Source organism: Actinia tenebrosa, unplaced genomic scaffold (assembly GCF_029948245.1).
Source record: "Actinia tenebrosa isolate PJP-AT-01 unplaced genomic scaffold, QUT_ActTen_1.0 PGA_scaffold0__85_contigs__length_37466705, whole genome shotgun sequence".
In the NCBI taxonomy this organism is placed as follows: Eukaryota; Metazoa; Cnidaria; class Anthozoa; order Actiniaria; family Actiniidae; genus Actinia; species Actinia tenebrosa.
Window position 1 is genome coordinate 15,436,921 of NW_028292569.1, and position 16,980 is coordinate 15,453,900.

The 16,980-nt window shown below is 36.0% G+C and overlaps 3 protein-coding genes across 6 annotated transcripts in view; 1 reads left to right on the forward strand and 2 right to left on the reverse strand.

Moving 5' to 3' along the window:
* Positions 1–10,635, reverse strand: part of LOC116308566 (uncharacterized) — a 73,753-nt gene extending 63,118 nt beyond the window's left edge. Inside the window, exon 1 of the mRNA XM_089032822.1 lies at positions 10,565–10,635. The gene's annotated coding sequence lies outside the window, so the exon portion shown is untranslated. The remainder of the gene's footprint in view (positions 1–10,564) is intronic.
* On the reverse strand, positions 194–4,763 carry LOC116303113 (TNF receptor-associated factor 3). Of its 2 annotated transcripts, none has more exons than XM_031712579.2 (3): positions 4,409–4,763; positions 3,348–3,561; positions 194–2,118 (listed from the first exon to the last, which is right to left on the reverse strand). In XM_031712579.2, exons 1-3 carry the CDS (start codon positions 4,525–4,527, stop codon positions 805–807), a joined length of 1,647 nt encoding a protein of 548 aa, XP_031568439.1. In that variant the 5' UTR covers positions 4,528–4,763; the 3' UTR covers positions 194–804. The 2 variants fall into 2 exon arrangements, with proteins under 2 accessions (XP_031568439.1, XP_031568440.1); XM_031712580.2 differs by lacking the exon at positions 4,409–4,763 and adding an exon at positions 4,011–4,340.
* On the forward strand, positions 4,856–16,231 carry LOC116303115 (uncharacterized). Of its 3 annotated transcripts, none has more exons than XM_031712582.2 (8): positions 4,856–5,184; positions 5,363–5,455; positions 10,591–10,907; positions 11,591–11,690; positions 11,884–11,968; positions 12,840–13,028; positions 13,410–13,537; positions 13,967–16,231. In XM_031712582.2, exons 2-8 carry the CDS (start codon positions 5,372–5,374, stop codon positions 14,207–14,209), a joined length of 1,146 nt encoding a protein of 381 aa, XP_031568442.2. In that variant the 5' UTR covers positions 4,856–5,184; positions 5,363–5,371; the 3' UTR covers positions 14,210–16,231. The 3 variants fall into 3 exon arrangements, with proteins under 3 accessions (XP_031568442.2, XP_031568443.2, XP_031568445.2); XM_031712583.2 differs by having other exon boundaries at positions 5,368–5,455; XM_031712585.2 differs by lacking the exons at positions 4,856–5,184; positions 5,363–5,455 and adding an exon at positions 8,200–8,458.
* Positions 16,232–16,980: the final 749 nt, after the last annotated feature.

Here is a 16,980-nt window from a genome sequence, read left to right on the forward strand (position 1 = left end):
AATAAAACTTTATAACATGACTGTTTTGAGTTAATTTTGAGTGTAGTCTTCATTGATCGAGCGCCATGTTTGATTTCGCGCAATGACTCTTGGGGAAAATGTTAAATGCAAAAATTTGCTGACCAAGTCTATGCAGGAACGAGGGTTCACAAATTTATCTAAAAATATTAACGATGATATCAAAACAATTAGCGTTATTGTGACAATATATATTTATTATCATTTGTTCATTAGACATTCGATTTTTCTTGGCATATAAACATGAAACATTTTCATGAAACAAAATTTCAAGGAAAAGCCCCGTACGGGGAGTGGTGGTTGTAAAACTAATAGTTTAAAAAAAAAAATCACTAAAGTAGGTACAATTGTTGCTGTTGAAACGTTGAAGCTGTCAATGATAACATTTTAAGTTACACTATGAAATATAATTTACTAATGATCTTTCTCTTTCTTAAATTACTAGTCATATTTTTGGTTTTGTTTTTCAAGCGTTGTTTTTGCTTATTAGTTTCTTTGTTCTAAATTATATTTGGTGATTTGTAAAGTAGTTCTGTTTTTCGTTAACGTACCAAAAAAATAATGAATTATTTCATGACTACGTGGTCAAGCCTAAACTAGTTCCATTGGTTTCTGATCAGGTCTGAAAGTTTCTTTATGAAAGAACCCTTATAAAATGACCGCATGATAAACATGACTTCACGACCCTTCTTAGCAGAAATAAGACTGAGATGAGTGAATACTTTCATTGCAGGAATACTGTCCAGAAAATGTTAGTGAAGTAGTTGGATTTCAAAAATAGTTTATTCAGTTTACTATGACTTTAATGAACATTGTATTTTCCTTGACATAGCCATTTGTTTGCAGGCGCAAATGGGTGCAAAATTTTGGACATCCCGACGCAATGTTCATATCTGCTCTGGGCCGCATAAAACTGCTGCTATTACGATCTGGTCTAAAAGTCTCTGTGATGTCTTCCAAATGGTTTTGATCCAATAACTTAAGAGTAATCTTTTTAGAAAATGGCCAAGGCAATACGGCGTCGTATTCACCTCTCATGACTGAAATAAAAACTGAGACATGCGTTCCTTTACCAGAACCGTCGCCGTTCAAATAAACCCTTGCGCACATTTTGTACCCAAACCGAGAAGTATAAAAAGGTGGGCTGTAAAGAGATGGAGTTTTGTTGACTATAGCCTCTTGAAATCTTCGACTGTAATTTTCAATTTTCCATACAAAAGTGCCATCGTAGCTACATTGGTCGAGAATTGAAAGCCGAAGCTCGTGTTCTGCAAGGCGAACATCGTGCCAAGCAACCGAACTTTCTCCAGCGCCAATACGTTGCTCTAAGCTCCCAGGAACACTTAAGCCACTTGATAAACTAAAGTCTTTTTTTTCTTGAAGGGTATAAGCTTTCACGGCGGACTCGTTTTCCAAGCTTTTCATTTTCTTTGAATGCCCTTCTAATTGCTCTCGTAAATCATCAACCATCTTGAGTACCGCCAAAGGTAGTTCTGGTTCATCTGTAGTTTTCCCGCCCTTCTTCATTAACTCTTCCACAGTCTTATTTTGATTGACAATAAATTCTTCAACCTTCATCAACTTAACCTGCTGCGTCGAAAGGGTTTCTCGGACACTTGAAATAACTTCATTTTGTTCTTTCACGTGATTCTCAAATTGTCGATTTTTTTCTTCCAAGATAGCGATCTTTTTCTTGAGTGTTTGTAATTCGTGTTCTGTTCTCTCAGCATGTTGTCCGGAAAGCTCTAGGTGCTTGTTATAAAAGTCTTTATCGTGTTCTTTGATTTGCTCCTCCGTGCCTTGAAATTCACATCCAAGATGATGGAAGTACCTGCAGTACCTGATTTTTAGAGGGCAATGGAGGTTTATATGTTCCTCCATCTGGTCCCTAGGCAAGCTATTGACGCCACAGTTATTTTCGCATTCAATTAAAAATTTTGAACATTTTTCATGGTGTTTATCCAAGTGGATTTCAAGAACTTCTCTAAGGCAAAACTGACACTGAACTTCTCTGTATAAGCACTTTTTGTCGATATGTGACGGCAGCTGGCACCTGAGTATTATGGCCTTGCAACCTTTATTTTTATTGACACATTCGACCTGAAATACGATGTAACACTGATAAATAATAATTAATAATAACGCTTAAAGTGCATTTGGGTTTATTTGTCATAATTTTAAAATTAAAACACTGATTACTATGAGAAAGCAAATTTGCAATAATCTTTCTATAAACCCTGAGTAAGATAATTATGTTTTATACAGGATATTTTACTACCCCAGTAAATTTTCGTATATTTAATAATGCCTACCATGACATCACATTCATTAGCATTCTGGAAGTATAAACCTTAATATCTCCAAGATGCATCACTCAAATCATATAAAAGTATTTTGCTATTCAGATATTCACTTTATGTAGAATCAATACTGAAAATATTAAGTTGGAGGTGAGGGGCACTATAACAAAAAAATCTGCTAAATTTGAACAATATAGGTTGCAGTATTTCTTTATGAAAAGACACATGGAAGTATAATCAGTCGCGATGAGCTAGAAACAATGGAAGAAAAAAAAAAAAAATAAAAGAAAAATAGTTGAATGTAATGCTGAATATGGTGATAGATGGATAGATGGAATGGGGTGGGATGGATGGATGGATCGGAATTGGAATTGGAAATTGGGAAACTTTATTTATCCACAGTAATTATATCAAATAGTCACATAAATTTACATATACAAAAATCTGGTCTACCTATAAGCCGTGCATTACAAAAAATAATAAATAAGTTAAATATGGATATACATCGATTTAAAAATACTAATTTTCAGTGTTGACAATGCTAAATCAAAGATTTTTTATTTTGATAGAGGGTTCGCTTTTTAAGGCATCTGGAAAAGCGTTCCAGATTTTGGCTCCTGTATAAGCAAAACTATTGTTATACAAATTGGTTCGAGTTTTTATTGCAGGTTTGCATATCATCTTGAAGGCAATGGATGGGTGGATGGATGGATGGATGGATGGATGGATGGATGGATGGATGGATGGATGGATGGGTGGGTGGGTGGGTGGGTGGGTGGATGGATGGATGGATGGATGGATGGATGGATGGATGGATGGATAAATGGACTGGATGAATGAATATGATAGTTGATGGATGGATGGATGACTGAATATGATAGTTGATGGATGGATGGATGACTGAATATGATAGTTGATGGATGGATGGAATGGGATGGAATGGGATTTTGATGACTGGACAGACTGACAAGGTTAATGACAGGGTGAGTGGATAAGAAATTGACCTAAAGAAAATTTTCTCAAACAAACCTTCTCAAAAGGACAAGCGTGTTTTTGTAGATCAGCCAGCATGCCTTTCCATGTGCAGCCATCCTTCTTCCTTCCGCAATAGCACTCTAAGGCTTGGATTTCTCTAGCTGCACAGCGATCTTTAAAAAGTTGATCAGACCGCAGTTCTTCTTCATGATCAGGGCAACGTGGCCTTGGCTTTTTGAGGATGTCATTTGCACATTTTGTGCAAAACCTTGAAATCAATGATCACATGACTGACCGTTAGCATACTCCGGCTAGCCGTATGACCTCGAAAAATATTGTAAGTTGGTAAATAAAACCTCTATCTTAGGCTCATACATTAGATTTCTTTCTTATTTCTGATAATTTTTTCTATTTGGTAGCTTGATAAATGAGAAGTTACCAGACCGTACTAAAACAGTCCGTCAGAGCCCTCATTCAACCATCCACATGTAGAGAGATAATACCGTTTTATGTAAATGAAACTAGATCCTGTTAAAGATCAAACAGTATACGTAATGCAGGAAGTAATAAACCAAGCAACATCAGTCATGACTTTTTGTCGATTTTACACCAAATATACCACATAATAGCATCATTTTTTTAGTGAAGCGAATAACCCAAATAATTACACATCGAGTTACCGGCGCGATAAACTATTATACATAATATTTCTCTTACCGCTCTTTTATCATTGCTGAGCATTAAGCTTGCAATCATGGACTATTACTCAGTCTTTGAAGTTTGAAATCATGGTCCTATGTATTGAAAAGTGCATGTTTTTTTGCTGAAGATAAACTTATTGAATACGACGTCGTGACAAAGCTCGATATTACGTCAACATTGAATATTGCTGACCGAATTCATTCATGTTGGTAATCAACTCGTAAACTCAACCAAAAACTCCATCTGGTTGCCTCATATTCGGGTATTATAAAATGTGATAAATATATTTTTGTAGAACGTAGTGGATGTCGACGTGTTTCTATCGACGTATGTAGTTTCTACTGATCTAGGAAGGGTGTTTGGTACATGTTTATAACTGCTTACTATCTATAGCCAATGATGTAGTCACTTACCTATGTGCACACGAGGATTGAACCGGATCTTTAAGAACCTCTTTACAAGCCACGCACTTTAATCTATCTTCGACAGGAATTACGAAAATTGGTCTGTTGTTTGAAGGTTCGAAAGTCATTTCTTTCGTAATATATTTCCAACTTAAACAACTTGGAACAAGACGAAGACGGCTTTTAGGCGACGGGAAATACCCTAAAAATCATGACTAAAATGAGCCAATCAGTGAGCTAGATTTAGGGGGTTTCCTTTTAGCATTTAAGTTACGGTTGCGTGACATGACGTAAGACTTAATCAGTGATCATTACAAATTCTTCGCTTCGTGACTACTCTTATTTTCCTGTCAAAATCAAAACAGGAAATGGATGTTTTCTTGAAAAAAACCCTCACGCCTTGCCCTCAAACAGCAGTCATGATAACTTTGACGCAGTATGGGTTGGACTTCTGAAATTATTCATCACGTATCAAAATCAAACAAAAAGATCGGGTTTAGAAACAGATCATGATCAAAATGCGAATGCTCGACCGACGCAGTTAAATCTTATCTCTGCGCTTGAAATGAATTCTGGGGATTCCCCAATTCCTAGTTGACTCAAAATCTGTGACGTAAAACGGAATCGATGATAAATTGAGCGCACAACAGCCGGTAGATCAATTCACTCATACTTCAACACGCTCTGATAGTTGGGATCAGTACGCAAACGAAACTCATAAAGCTTTCATCACTGAAAGGACTAATAGGTGTTCATAAAGAAACCAAGGACTACCAGTTGTTGAGGTAATGCTTATTTATCTAAGTTTAGTTGAATATTACTATCGCATTTTTATATTATTTGGATCATCTGTTAAAGAAAGTTGTGAGAATCGACATGTGACTAAAAACTGAACGCGTGCATTAGTGTAGCGAAGCGTAATGCATTTGAGTAAAAAAAACCTAAAAAAAATCTTTCCTACAGAACAGATTTATGGCACATGGTCGAACTATGTCGTCTAAAGTAAGCAGACTTTTTCAGAAATGGCCGTGCTTCGGAGGCAAGACAGTTCGAGAGGTGAGTTATGGTCACGGGAATAATCCCTTAGTCCTCGTCATGCTTCTTCAATGACATGCTTTTTGCTTATCATTGACATTCTTGTTAAGCTTTAGCAATCCTACGCCTAAGCTATAGTTAATGTAGCTATATAAGCTACACAGTATTTCCAAAACATAAGCATTTCCGTACGTTTTTTATTCAAGAAGCCTCGAGACCGCAATTGCAAAATACTATTGCGGTGATAGTTAGTGTTGATATTCGCTTTTGCTTGAATAAAACTCGCGCTATCATTTTATCTTTGGTTTTGTCTTTACGAGCAATATATTCATACATTTGCTCGGCTTGAGATCGGCTTTGTCAAAAGGTCAAAATTCACTGCGTCTAATATTTCTATCCACAATGAGACTGAGAGAGGCGATCACTTGCGCACAGTAGGCAAAAAACAAAAAAACCAAACCAAAAGAAAACTTAAAACCAAAATTTATAAGTTCGGTGGTAAAAAGCCGAACCGAACGGCGAAACATTATAACCATTTGTCCAGAGGTTGCGCTTAAGTTTTGAAAGAAGTGTTCATATATGAGTGGTCCGGAAGCACATTAATAATAAAGCTTTCTTCCTCGTCAAATGCTTCAGTCTAAAATGTATTAAGATCCATTAACTGAGACCTCATCTATACGAAAATAGATTTTGCGTTGTGATGCGCTGAGACTGCAAAAAGGAAAAAACACCAGGTTTTGAATTAATTTTCTCGATAAGTAGAGTTATTCTGTACGTGGTGTGATATCAATTTTCTTATATCTGTAGGCGCTGTTGTGCATTGGTTGATGCAGCGTTTCTTTCTCTATCGGAAACTTCATCGTTTATCAAAACACTCGGCCAGATTGCTCAATATGTTATTTTTTTGCTCCCATCAAGAAAGATTATTAAAATAAATTAGAAAACAAACATTTTGAACAGCACCATCTGGTTTCGACAAGAAAGTACTAGTATTTGTGAAATATTAAGCTAGAAAATAAACATATATTGACAACAAATATTTTTAGAATTTTTCGTGTTATTCAGTAAATAAATATTTACTAACAAAAATTTTGTTTAGAATTTTTCATAATGGAGGGGAGGGAAATTCAGATAATGAGGCGTTTTTTCTTATTTCATTCCACATTTACCATTTGTACGACCTTTTTTCAATCCGGCAGTTTCTTGATAAGACTTGATAGGTATTATATCCTAAAAGAAACCTTTTACTCAGTTAAACTCTTAGCTTGACACCTGGTCGATAACCTCACTTTTAACAACAAAAAAAAATCGTTGTAGGGAATTTACGAGCCTCGCTTGACAAAGATGAAAGCAGGCTCGTAGCATCAAATCGAAAAATTCAATTCGTATTTCTTAATAAAATTCAAGCCGTTTTTCGTAAATGATTAAATAACTTTTTTGATAAAATTCCGCTTCAGCTGCGATTATCTTTCTTTCCTGCAACTATTTGGCAAGTCGACAGGAACTAAAAAGTGGCGGCTTCAGTAAGATGTGACTTTAACAACTGATTTTTAATTTCCTTTATAGATTCATAGGAAGTAAATGAGTTTTTATTGAAACGAAATTTTTAAAATTTGACTGGTATTTAAGTAAGACTTCCTTCCAAGTCTAAAATCCGAGTTCCGCTTTGAAACAGGAAGAGGTGCGGTGAACAAATGAGTGACGAAAGAGAGAGAGAAAAGAGAAGAGCAATGCGTATTACGATGCAGCTTCCGCACCATATTTTCGTGGGATGGATTTACTATAAAAACATGATGAGTGCGTGCAACGAAGCATCGAATGTAAAGATCACATTTAAAGATTATCAAGGAAAAGAGAGAGAAATTTTGGATTAAAAAAATGAGTCAAAATCATTATTACTATTTTTATTATTATGAATTATATTATCATCATTTTTGATCATTTTTATTATTATCATAATTATACCTGGATTAAAAACATGAGTTAAAATCATTATTACTATTTTTATTATTATGAATCATATTATCATCATTAAAAGTATCATCATTTTTTTGTTATTATCATTATTATCATCATAATTTTTAATAATTAATTAATTATTTATTTAACTCAGAACATTTTTGCTCAGGATTTGGACAGTTTTTGCCAGGAATCTTTTTGATACATTATTAATATAGTTTTAAAGCTTGTTTACTGGAATTTCGAGATAACATGAAATCACTTCGGGAGTAGCGTCGTTTTAGAACATTCATGATTCTGTAATCTGAACGAATCGCAAACAGCTGCTCAGCTGCGTTCCACGGCGGTTTTGACTTGATCGCTGTCAACATCTTAAAACCAAAATTTAAAATTCATTTTACTTTTCGCACATGTTATTTCTTTTCATTTTCTGACGGAATTGATACCTCGTGTTTTTGGACCACGACTAGGCGTGCAAAACATCCGACATATTCTTTTAAGTATTATTTATATTCTCTGCGCTGCATTAAAAATTGTCTTTAAATTTGATTTGTATGGCTCCAAATTGATTAAAAATATTATCTAATAGAAAAAATAAATTCTGAAGATATTGAAATCTAATTTTTGTGGGCGGTTCAGAATTATTTAATGAAAAAGCGATCAAAAATTAAGACTTATTGATTTTTTCGAAATCAAAGCATTCAGTTTTTGTGAAGCTCATTGCGCAGCTTACCCAAATTAAAAAGAAAAAAACAAAAAGAAAAAATGAGATATATATAATTTATAAATATTTCTTTACAAAGGTATAAATAGGAAAAAAAAAGAGAAAAAAAAGAGAGGGAAATTCCAGTTTTAACTGAAAATGACAAAAGTCCTCTTAATCCCCTCCCCCTAGGGTAAACAAGGATCAGTTTCAATGTTTCTTTTCATGCGTATTTGAGACCACTGTTTCACGAGTCATTACTAGATAATCTTAAATATTTCCCATGATATTTGCTGCGACTGGGCAAGTGCAAGTTAAAGAAATTCATCATCTACAAGGGAAGATAATTAATAACTCGAATGGTCAGTAATCGATTATGTTATTAAGATTATAATATCGGAGTGATTTATCTGGAAAATTCTGGTTGGTTGGTACTACTTCGTTGCGAAGGAAGAAAGCGTTTTGTTGTAATCTTGGTACGAACTTAAAGTGCAAATGAACCCTTCGACAATACTTTCAGTACTGGTTCTGCATAAAGTAAATAGTTGAATGGTAAAATATTTCTTGGAAGTATAAACCTTCATAAGTTAGAGACGCATCACTCAAATCAAGAAATATTTTACCAATCAACTATTTACTTTATGCAGAACCAGTACTGAATGTATTGTCAAAGGGTTCATTTGCACTTTAAAGACTCAGTAAGATCGGTCTCTGCTGATCTTCAAAGGAATGAAGAACAGAACTCATGCAGAACTCAACGCAGATTATTATTTGTTGGTTCGAGGGTTAAAGTAAATCCAGACGCGCTTCCCTTATATTTCATCTCTGGTGTCTGGTGGTCGCACCAGGAAAGAACGAAAATCTTTTCTGTGCATCTCGGGTTGCAAAAGGTCATAAAAGTCTGGAACAATTATTATAGAAGAAAATGATTCGGCTGTATAGTGTGGGACAAACAAGGGGGGAGGGGGGAGGATACGTATTCACCATTCTAAAAGTCTAAAAGCTTCCTGTGTTATCTATTGATATGATCTGGATTTGTTGATATTATCTGCACTGTAAAATCACTTTTATAGGACGAATATGGCACTTTCTACCACCGATTTCAGTCGGCCAGTCGCCAATGCGTAAGATATCTCAGCTTTAGCATTATGCCTGACATTTTCTGATAGTTATAAGAGCGATTTATCAGTCTTAAGCTAAATAAGTGGAAATAAACCGATTAAATGTATGTGATAAGAGAAACGGAGCGCAAACCACTGCTTAGAAAGAAAATATCGAATGAGGTTTACAATATGATAGTAAAGGTGTATTTCTAGTTTTAAAGGAGTCGGGCGTTTTTATAGTCCCGCGCAATATCTTGCGATCTGATATTGCGGCAAAACCTCACTAATACTTTGATATCAGCAGCACTCAGTTCTTTTTATATTCTCACTTCAGTTCTTCTTATATTTGAATCTCAAATGAGCGCGTTTTCTAACTGAGCTCGGCAGTGAAGCACCTGTCATACACGTCGTTTTTTTTTTTCATTATGAAAAGTGATTTTTACCGAGACGTCTGAAGGTGCTTTTCAATAGAAATAAAGCTTTTATCGCGAAAGCTTCGAGAATTAATAAAAGCATTCAAAAGTAACGAGTTCTCTTTCAATTATTTAAAACGTTTCTTGACCACAGCAAGACAGCCTATGACGCGCGTCTTTCTATCATACAGACCGTGTCGATCACGTGACTTGAAATATACAATCTTAGTCACATGATTTTATATCACAAGTATGTTAATCAAAAACATAATTCACTTCCGCCTCCAACTATTGGCAATGCGGTGAATAACCGAGATGCTTTATACATATTGGTGTCGATGCGCACTTGGTATGGAGTGCGTACGCAGTCTAAAAAAATTCCTCATTCAACTTCGAATATTTTGCAATTAAATTTTCTTGGCCGTGACTGAATAAACCTATTCCTGCAGTAGCTTTTTTTCTCTCTAACATTGTGCTAGTGCCGATATCAAGCTTTACTCTATATGTTAGTGTCGAAGTTGGAGTAGAGAAAGCTCACTCCATATGTGGTATGATCAATTCCATATTTGGATTGTGCGGAAAAGCGGCAAACGAAAAGGCCGTCGTTTTATAGCGAATTCGACATGAACATTTTTGAAGAAGAAAAGAAAAGGAAAAAAAGTAAAAAAAAAAAAACTTTTGAAAATCGAGGAAGGATACGGGGACGCTGCTAACTTGTGGGTCTGCTTTGCAGACAACATACACAGGGAAATACAACACTCAATGTTTGATATCTTTAAATTTTGCAACAAACAAGCTAGCTAAACTAAAAAGGCTTTCAACCAAACTCAACCAAAAAGCACACCAATAACTCCGCAAACACGATTTTTGGAGTCTAACTGAAAATCATATAAAAGCCGTAACGATTTTGTATACTTCTCAATCAAACAAAACCTACTCCTCAATCACTAACCTTAGTCTTGTCGGTGTTGCTCACAGGAAGTCGAAGGAAATAGTCTCAAACGAAACCAGCCCAAAATTATCATCACAGAATGTAAGAGCGTCGAATCTACGCCAAACATCTCACGCAAGAGCAGCAGCAGTAGTAGTAACTCCTCCTCGGCACCATACGATGAGATAGAAACTGAAGTCAAGATTAAAACAGATGGTAAAGAACACGAGATGGGGATGAAAGTTCTCTTGAAGACAAGAGACTGTAATGGAGATCAGGTGGACGGAGTCGAAAAGGAGACTACGTCCATGATATCTGTCAAGGATATCAAGATAGGTTCATTTGCGCACGGTTTTGGCATCAGGTAAATAAATGTAGTGTGCATACTTGTTAATACAGCAGAAGCTGAGTTGACCTTCAGAACGAACTCAAGGTCAACCAGTCACAATAAAGGAATCGACATTGTATTCTGATTAACATTTTCCATGATTCTGCCAAGAAAACGCTAGTTGAAGTCATGGCGGAATTCATTTTAATCGACACTGAGAGAAATCTACATTGTATTAAGTCCCTGTTTGGGGAATGCTAACAAAAATAGTTTGCTCATAATTCCTTTCGGTGCGGAATGCGGTCAACACAGCTAGTTTCAGTGGTCATCCTCTATCAAGCGGCTACTTGACAATTCCCCCCGAAGCTTGCCGCTTCATAGAGGTTCTATTGTAGTTCACTCCTCCGCATTTCACCCATTTTACATATTTCCAAGCAAGTTCCTTTTGGTTTCAGGAGAAAAAACGCTGCATGGCCAATGTTTATCGGCAAGTTACCTCTGACAATGTCATATCACGAAATATACTACTTTAACCCGCGTAGGGGACCGAGGGAGACTGGGTAAAACGGTAAGAATTCCTCCACCCCAAGCTCCCTCGGCCACCCAATACACAGGGCCGCTACGCAGGCTAGTCCTACTTTATGCTATCCTACACCTGACAATTATATTTTTATCATTGACTCAAATAAAATGATGATAAAAGTTGTTTAAATTCACAGAAAAGGAGATATAGTTTCTAAAATCAATGGCAAGAGATGCGGCAATGGAGAAGAAATGAAGGGCGCTTTTCTTCATAAAAGCAGCGATCAGCTAGAGATGGTCAGTAAAAAAAAAACGACGTAATTTATTCCTCCTTTCCTTCCAACGCTGCGGCATCCAGCTAACAACCCACCCACCCTCCGACCCACCCATACATCCTACCCACCTACCCACCCAACCCTACGTCCCACTGTCCGTCCTTCAATGAAGATTCTGTCCACAATTCAAATTTTTGGATTTGACTGATTTCTAGGAAATTGTTCGAAAGGAACGAAATGAAAAAACAGGAATAATACAACTCATCAAAATGGTTCTCAGCAATACACGACGTATTGGAGGTTAGTAGAATTAAATTCATTTAGAACAAATCGAATATATGCACCATCACATGATGGCAGCCATGACAGGGGGCATAACAACAGAGTCTTTTCCCCCGCGAAACTGAATTCTTTCTCATGTAAATCAGATGAGACCAGATTCAATTGTTCCTGCCCCCTCTCATGTCTGCTATCACGTGATGGTGCAAAGCCTCTATTTCCTATTTCCAGATAAATAGATGATGACGATGATGATAATGTCGTTATTGAACATTAAATGGCTGCAAAGCGTGCCAGTTTTCAATAAGTGAAAAAATAAAAATCGTAATCATTATTTTATAAACCATAAATAAATAAATAAATAAATAAATGAACCATTAACCATAATAAAAAAAACCATTTTAGATAGTAAATATGATAACCCGCCCTACTCCCTCCCTTCTCTAAAAAATAAATAAATTTAAACAGACATAGATATCTCAGATTTTGTATCCTTCGTTAAGAGTGGATTGTGTGGTCATCTATGTATTCTTCTTCGTACTTTCAAAGGAGAGAATTTGGCAGACCAATTGAAATTGATTGGTATCCTATACAACGGAAGCCATCAGCGATCCGCTAGTCACTCTCCGTTCAAAACACCCGCGGGGAGGGGGGAGGGGGGTGGGGGGGGGGTACTCCCCTATATTTGCTATACGGGTATGTGCCGCCCTATAGGGTGTGGTTTTTCGGCTTTTGTTTTTCTGGGGTAGGGTATCATTTTTTGACATTCTGTCTGGGATAGGGTATCATTTTTGTCAAGTTAAATATTTGGCTTCATCTCAGTGCAAAATCTAAATTATATTGATCTTTATCAAAATGTAATCGCTCTGTAATTATTCAACTTTCTAACCAGGGCAAACGGTAAATGAACTAGAAATAATTGAAATGGGGTCCAGCTGGAGTCTGAGCAACAACGAAACGTATATCCATGACGAGGACCAGACAGATGTGGTAGACTTTCAGTTTGCTAGTTTCGATACTCCATGGGTGGTCAGGGATGGTACAAGACTTGTCTTGAAGTATCATCTCTCAACCACTGAAGGTTAGTAGTCAGCTTATTTATTCAGTAGAACGTCTATGAACGTAATGCTCCATATTGAAGAGTTCAATTTTGCGCAAATCGCAGAGAAATCTAGGAGAGACTGAGATCTGATGCGTGCGCAGCCTCTCTACATTTGCTGCTCCTCAAATGAATAAATAAATAAATAAATAAATATATATATATATTCCTCTCTTGATTATAAAGAGTTTGACTAAGAAGGGCCTTGCAGGGAGAATATACGCGTGCGCTATCACTTTAGTTTAAAAATACCCAAACCTGAGTCACTATCGTGCAACTGTAGAACGTCATGCAGTCTATGATTTTTAACTTTGAAAAACAGCACAACACTTTAGTTAACTATGTTTTCTTTTTTTTTATCAGAGGAACAAGCCAGATTCATCATTCATAAGTATTGGTCAACGTTTAATGACACAGGCATCCCAGTAGTGATACAGCACGCACAGTCTCGTCTTTGCATTGCGCTTGACCACGAATCCATTTATTTAGAGGTAAGCTAAGAAAACACTAAAATTAAAGTAGCATTTTTCGGTTGTTATTTCATGTAAGACTGGATTATCAATTATTAATTATTGATTATAACGTCCTGAAACCCTAACCCTAACCCTAACCCTAACTCTAACCCAAATCCAAAAAAACCTAACCTTAGATTTTATTATGGAATAGTGCCATTTCATGTAGTCTTACATGAAATAGTAAGGCATTTTTCATTTGGTGGTTCCGCAGCCCTGGAACACGCTGTGGATTTTAGTGATGACGTTTATGTTATTCTATTCAGTATTGAATTCCAACTGAAGTCCTCTCAACCTGGCCTTAGTTTTTGGATTTGTTTTCCAAACCAGAGTCTTGGTTCAAGAAAGACAAATCGTATAGTCTTTGGTTCATGATTTTTAAAATTTCTTGACTTCATTTCTTATCAGGAGGTAAATGACTTAAGCACGATTGAAGGTCAAACACCATATGTATTCAATATGCATACTGAGCTGGAGGAAGGTAATGGATGTAATACGACATTCCAGTCTCTCCTGGACAGATCACTTTACATTGGGTTCAATGCTCTTGGTGAAAGGGCTCACATGGAACCCATTCATGTGTTGCCAAGAAGCTCAGATCGCCTTGGTAATGAGCATGAAAAAGTTGTATTTATCTTGACATATTCATAAGTCTGATATCCATCACCAGTACAGATTATAGTAAAGTCAGGAAAATAGTTAGGGCAAGGGAACTCTACCAAGACACTTCACTGGCTTCCGTGTTGCACCAATCAAAATGCACCAAAATGCAGAAGTAGTGCAACAGCAAATTTAGTAGGCATCCAAAAATACATTCAGGTTACCATGTCTTTTCTTATTCATAATAAGTCTGCTCTAAAGTTGGTATTCACTCGAGCCTGCATAGGGGCTCTTCGGGAGGGGGGTTGGGGCGAGGAGGTGAGGAGGCAAGGAGGCGAGAAAGCAAGGAGGCAATAAATAGGCATATACACAAAAACCTAGGGGTTGCAAGCAGGCTCTCCTTTCCTTACCCTTTGTCCCGCCCCCTAGCCCCAACCCTCTCCCCTTCCCCAAGAGCCACTGCGCAGACTATATTCACTCTCTTCTCAGTTATAGCCTGACAGGCTAACAGGTTTGTTTTTCAGAATTAACTATTTCGTTTTAACAAAATATTTGAAATAGATGAGAAAAATAAACATAAAAAGTTGTTTTTAAGTCTTGATATCATAGACCTTTCCCAAAGATGTTTGGGTGACCACAAACAATGGTTCCAAGTTGTTGTTAAACTTGATGTGTTCATTGATTTGTATTTTTTTCAAGTTCAACCTCGGCTTAGGGCCATTGTTTCATGGTCACTCGAGTGAATTCAGGAAAGCTCTATACCTCGCCTCATGAATTCATAGCTTACTACATTGTGGTTACATATATCTTTTATAAAAATACAATGTGTTCTCTATTTTTTGTAGATTTTTAGTCTACATGTAACAGTACTGACTTGATTGGATTACATTAGGTAGCAGTCATGCAATTACAAAAGTAATTTGATTTTTTCTGCTTTTCCTGTTGGATCAATCTCATTAGAAATTGTTGATAATATTAGTTGGCAAAGATTACTGTGCAGACACTCTAACACACATTTTTTAAAGATTTTCTGCCATTTGATTTGACAGGATGGTGCCTAAAAATGTTTGATTCCTTTGTTTCTACCGAGAGCTTTCATTGAATAGTCATAAAAAAATGTCAAAAAAACCTTGAAGTTTTCATGGTTCGAGTGTCCTGCACACTGTAATTATAGGAAGTGTCATAAACACACACTTTGTTGTCATGTGATAATAAAGTGAGAGTACACTGTGATATAGATATTTATTATATGACCGTGAATCTTAGAGCCTAGACACTAGCAAATCGAGCAATCTGATTGGATAGATCGCATCGTGGACTGGTCTAGATTCTCTGGTATTAACCGGTCCGATTGCATATTAATCATATGGCGAAAACATTTTGTCCTTTTCAATGAAAAGTGGTCATATAATAAAACTCTTATCAACCGAGCTTGGTCGGTCTGTACGGGATAATCTTGACATCGGTCGGGTACAAACCTTGGTCAAGATTATCCCATACAGACCTCCTACTCTGTTAATAAGATCTAAATATCATACACAATAGTATGTAGATATTTAAGTTTTTTTAAAGACTTGGTTACCAGTTTACTCAAAACTTGTATGTGGGATACTTAATTCATAAGTTCCAGTAAGAAGTATGAAAAAAAAGTCATTTAGCTCATGTACTTTCAATATTATTTTAACATATGATATTGTAATACAATAAGCAGTTTCCTTAAAAGAAAAGGGAAAATTGATTTTTATGTTATTCAGTTGGTCCCTGATCTCTTTATCAATAAGAGGTCACAAATATATAGGGTTTTTAAGATCAAAAACAAGATGCATTCTGGTCTAGCTACCAAATGAGCCATGGTGTTAGCCAAGAATTTTGTACCCAAGCTAGACCAGAATGCATCTTGTTTGCTGGCTTTATCAGAAATAGCCTTAAGTAATCATAACCAATAAAGTTGATTCCACTTTTAACCATATTTTTAACCAATCTTTATGAAATGTAGATATTATTTAATCCAATTTAGTGGAACTAAACATGTAATTTTTCGTTACCTTGAATAAAGACAATAGTTTTTGATGAGACGTCTGCACTGATTTTTATGATGTTTGAACTGTCCTCAAAAAGTCTGGGAACTATGAAATAAATGTTAGAAACAATAGACCTTAGTACTGCACAAACAACTTAAGGCCTATTTAAATGAAGGTAGGATGATCAATATTGATAGTTTGCAAGCATTGCCAAGAAAGTCAAATTACAAAGACATGGCAGCCATATTGATGGTAATAATGAGAAGTCTTTAGCTGAATACTACCAACATGGCTGCAAATTATATGACATAACATGAAAATGAAGAATTGTTTTGGGACCCCACTTGAAAAAAAAAACTAATTGTCCTTTGGACTAGAGGTACCCTTTCAGATTTCATAGAAATGGGACAACTGTAATCTATTATTTTTCCTCTCATCCCCTATCCCTGAAAATCCCAAATAGTGCCTCACAAGATAGCCTGCATATACAAGTTTAAATGTATACACCTACTTGCAAGAAGGTTGCCATACAAGAGTAGAACATTAGTAATTTAGGGAGAAAGGAATACATTAAAAGACAAAAGAAAAAGTTCAGCTTCAGTGATCTTCTTTTGTTTTTTAATATAATTCCTATCCCACTAAATCACTAATGTTCTATTTTCGTATGACAACGTTCTTGCGAAAAGGTGTATATAAAGTATTCGACAATCAAAATTTGTCCATAGTAAAATTAAATAAAAAATTGAAATTTTAAAACTTCAATAAACTTACTTTAATAGGTTAAAATCCCCTTTTGATAAC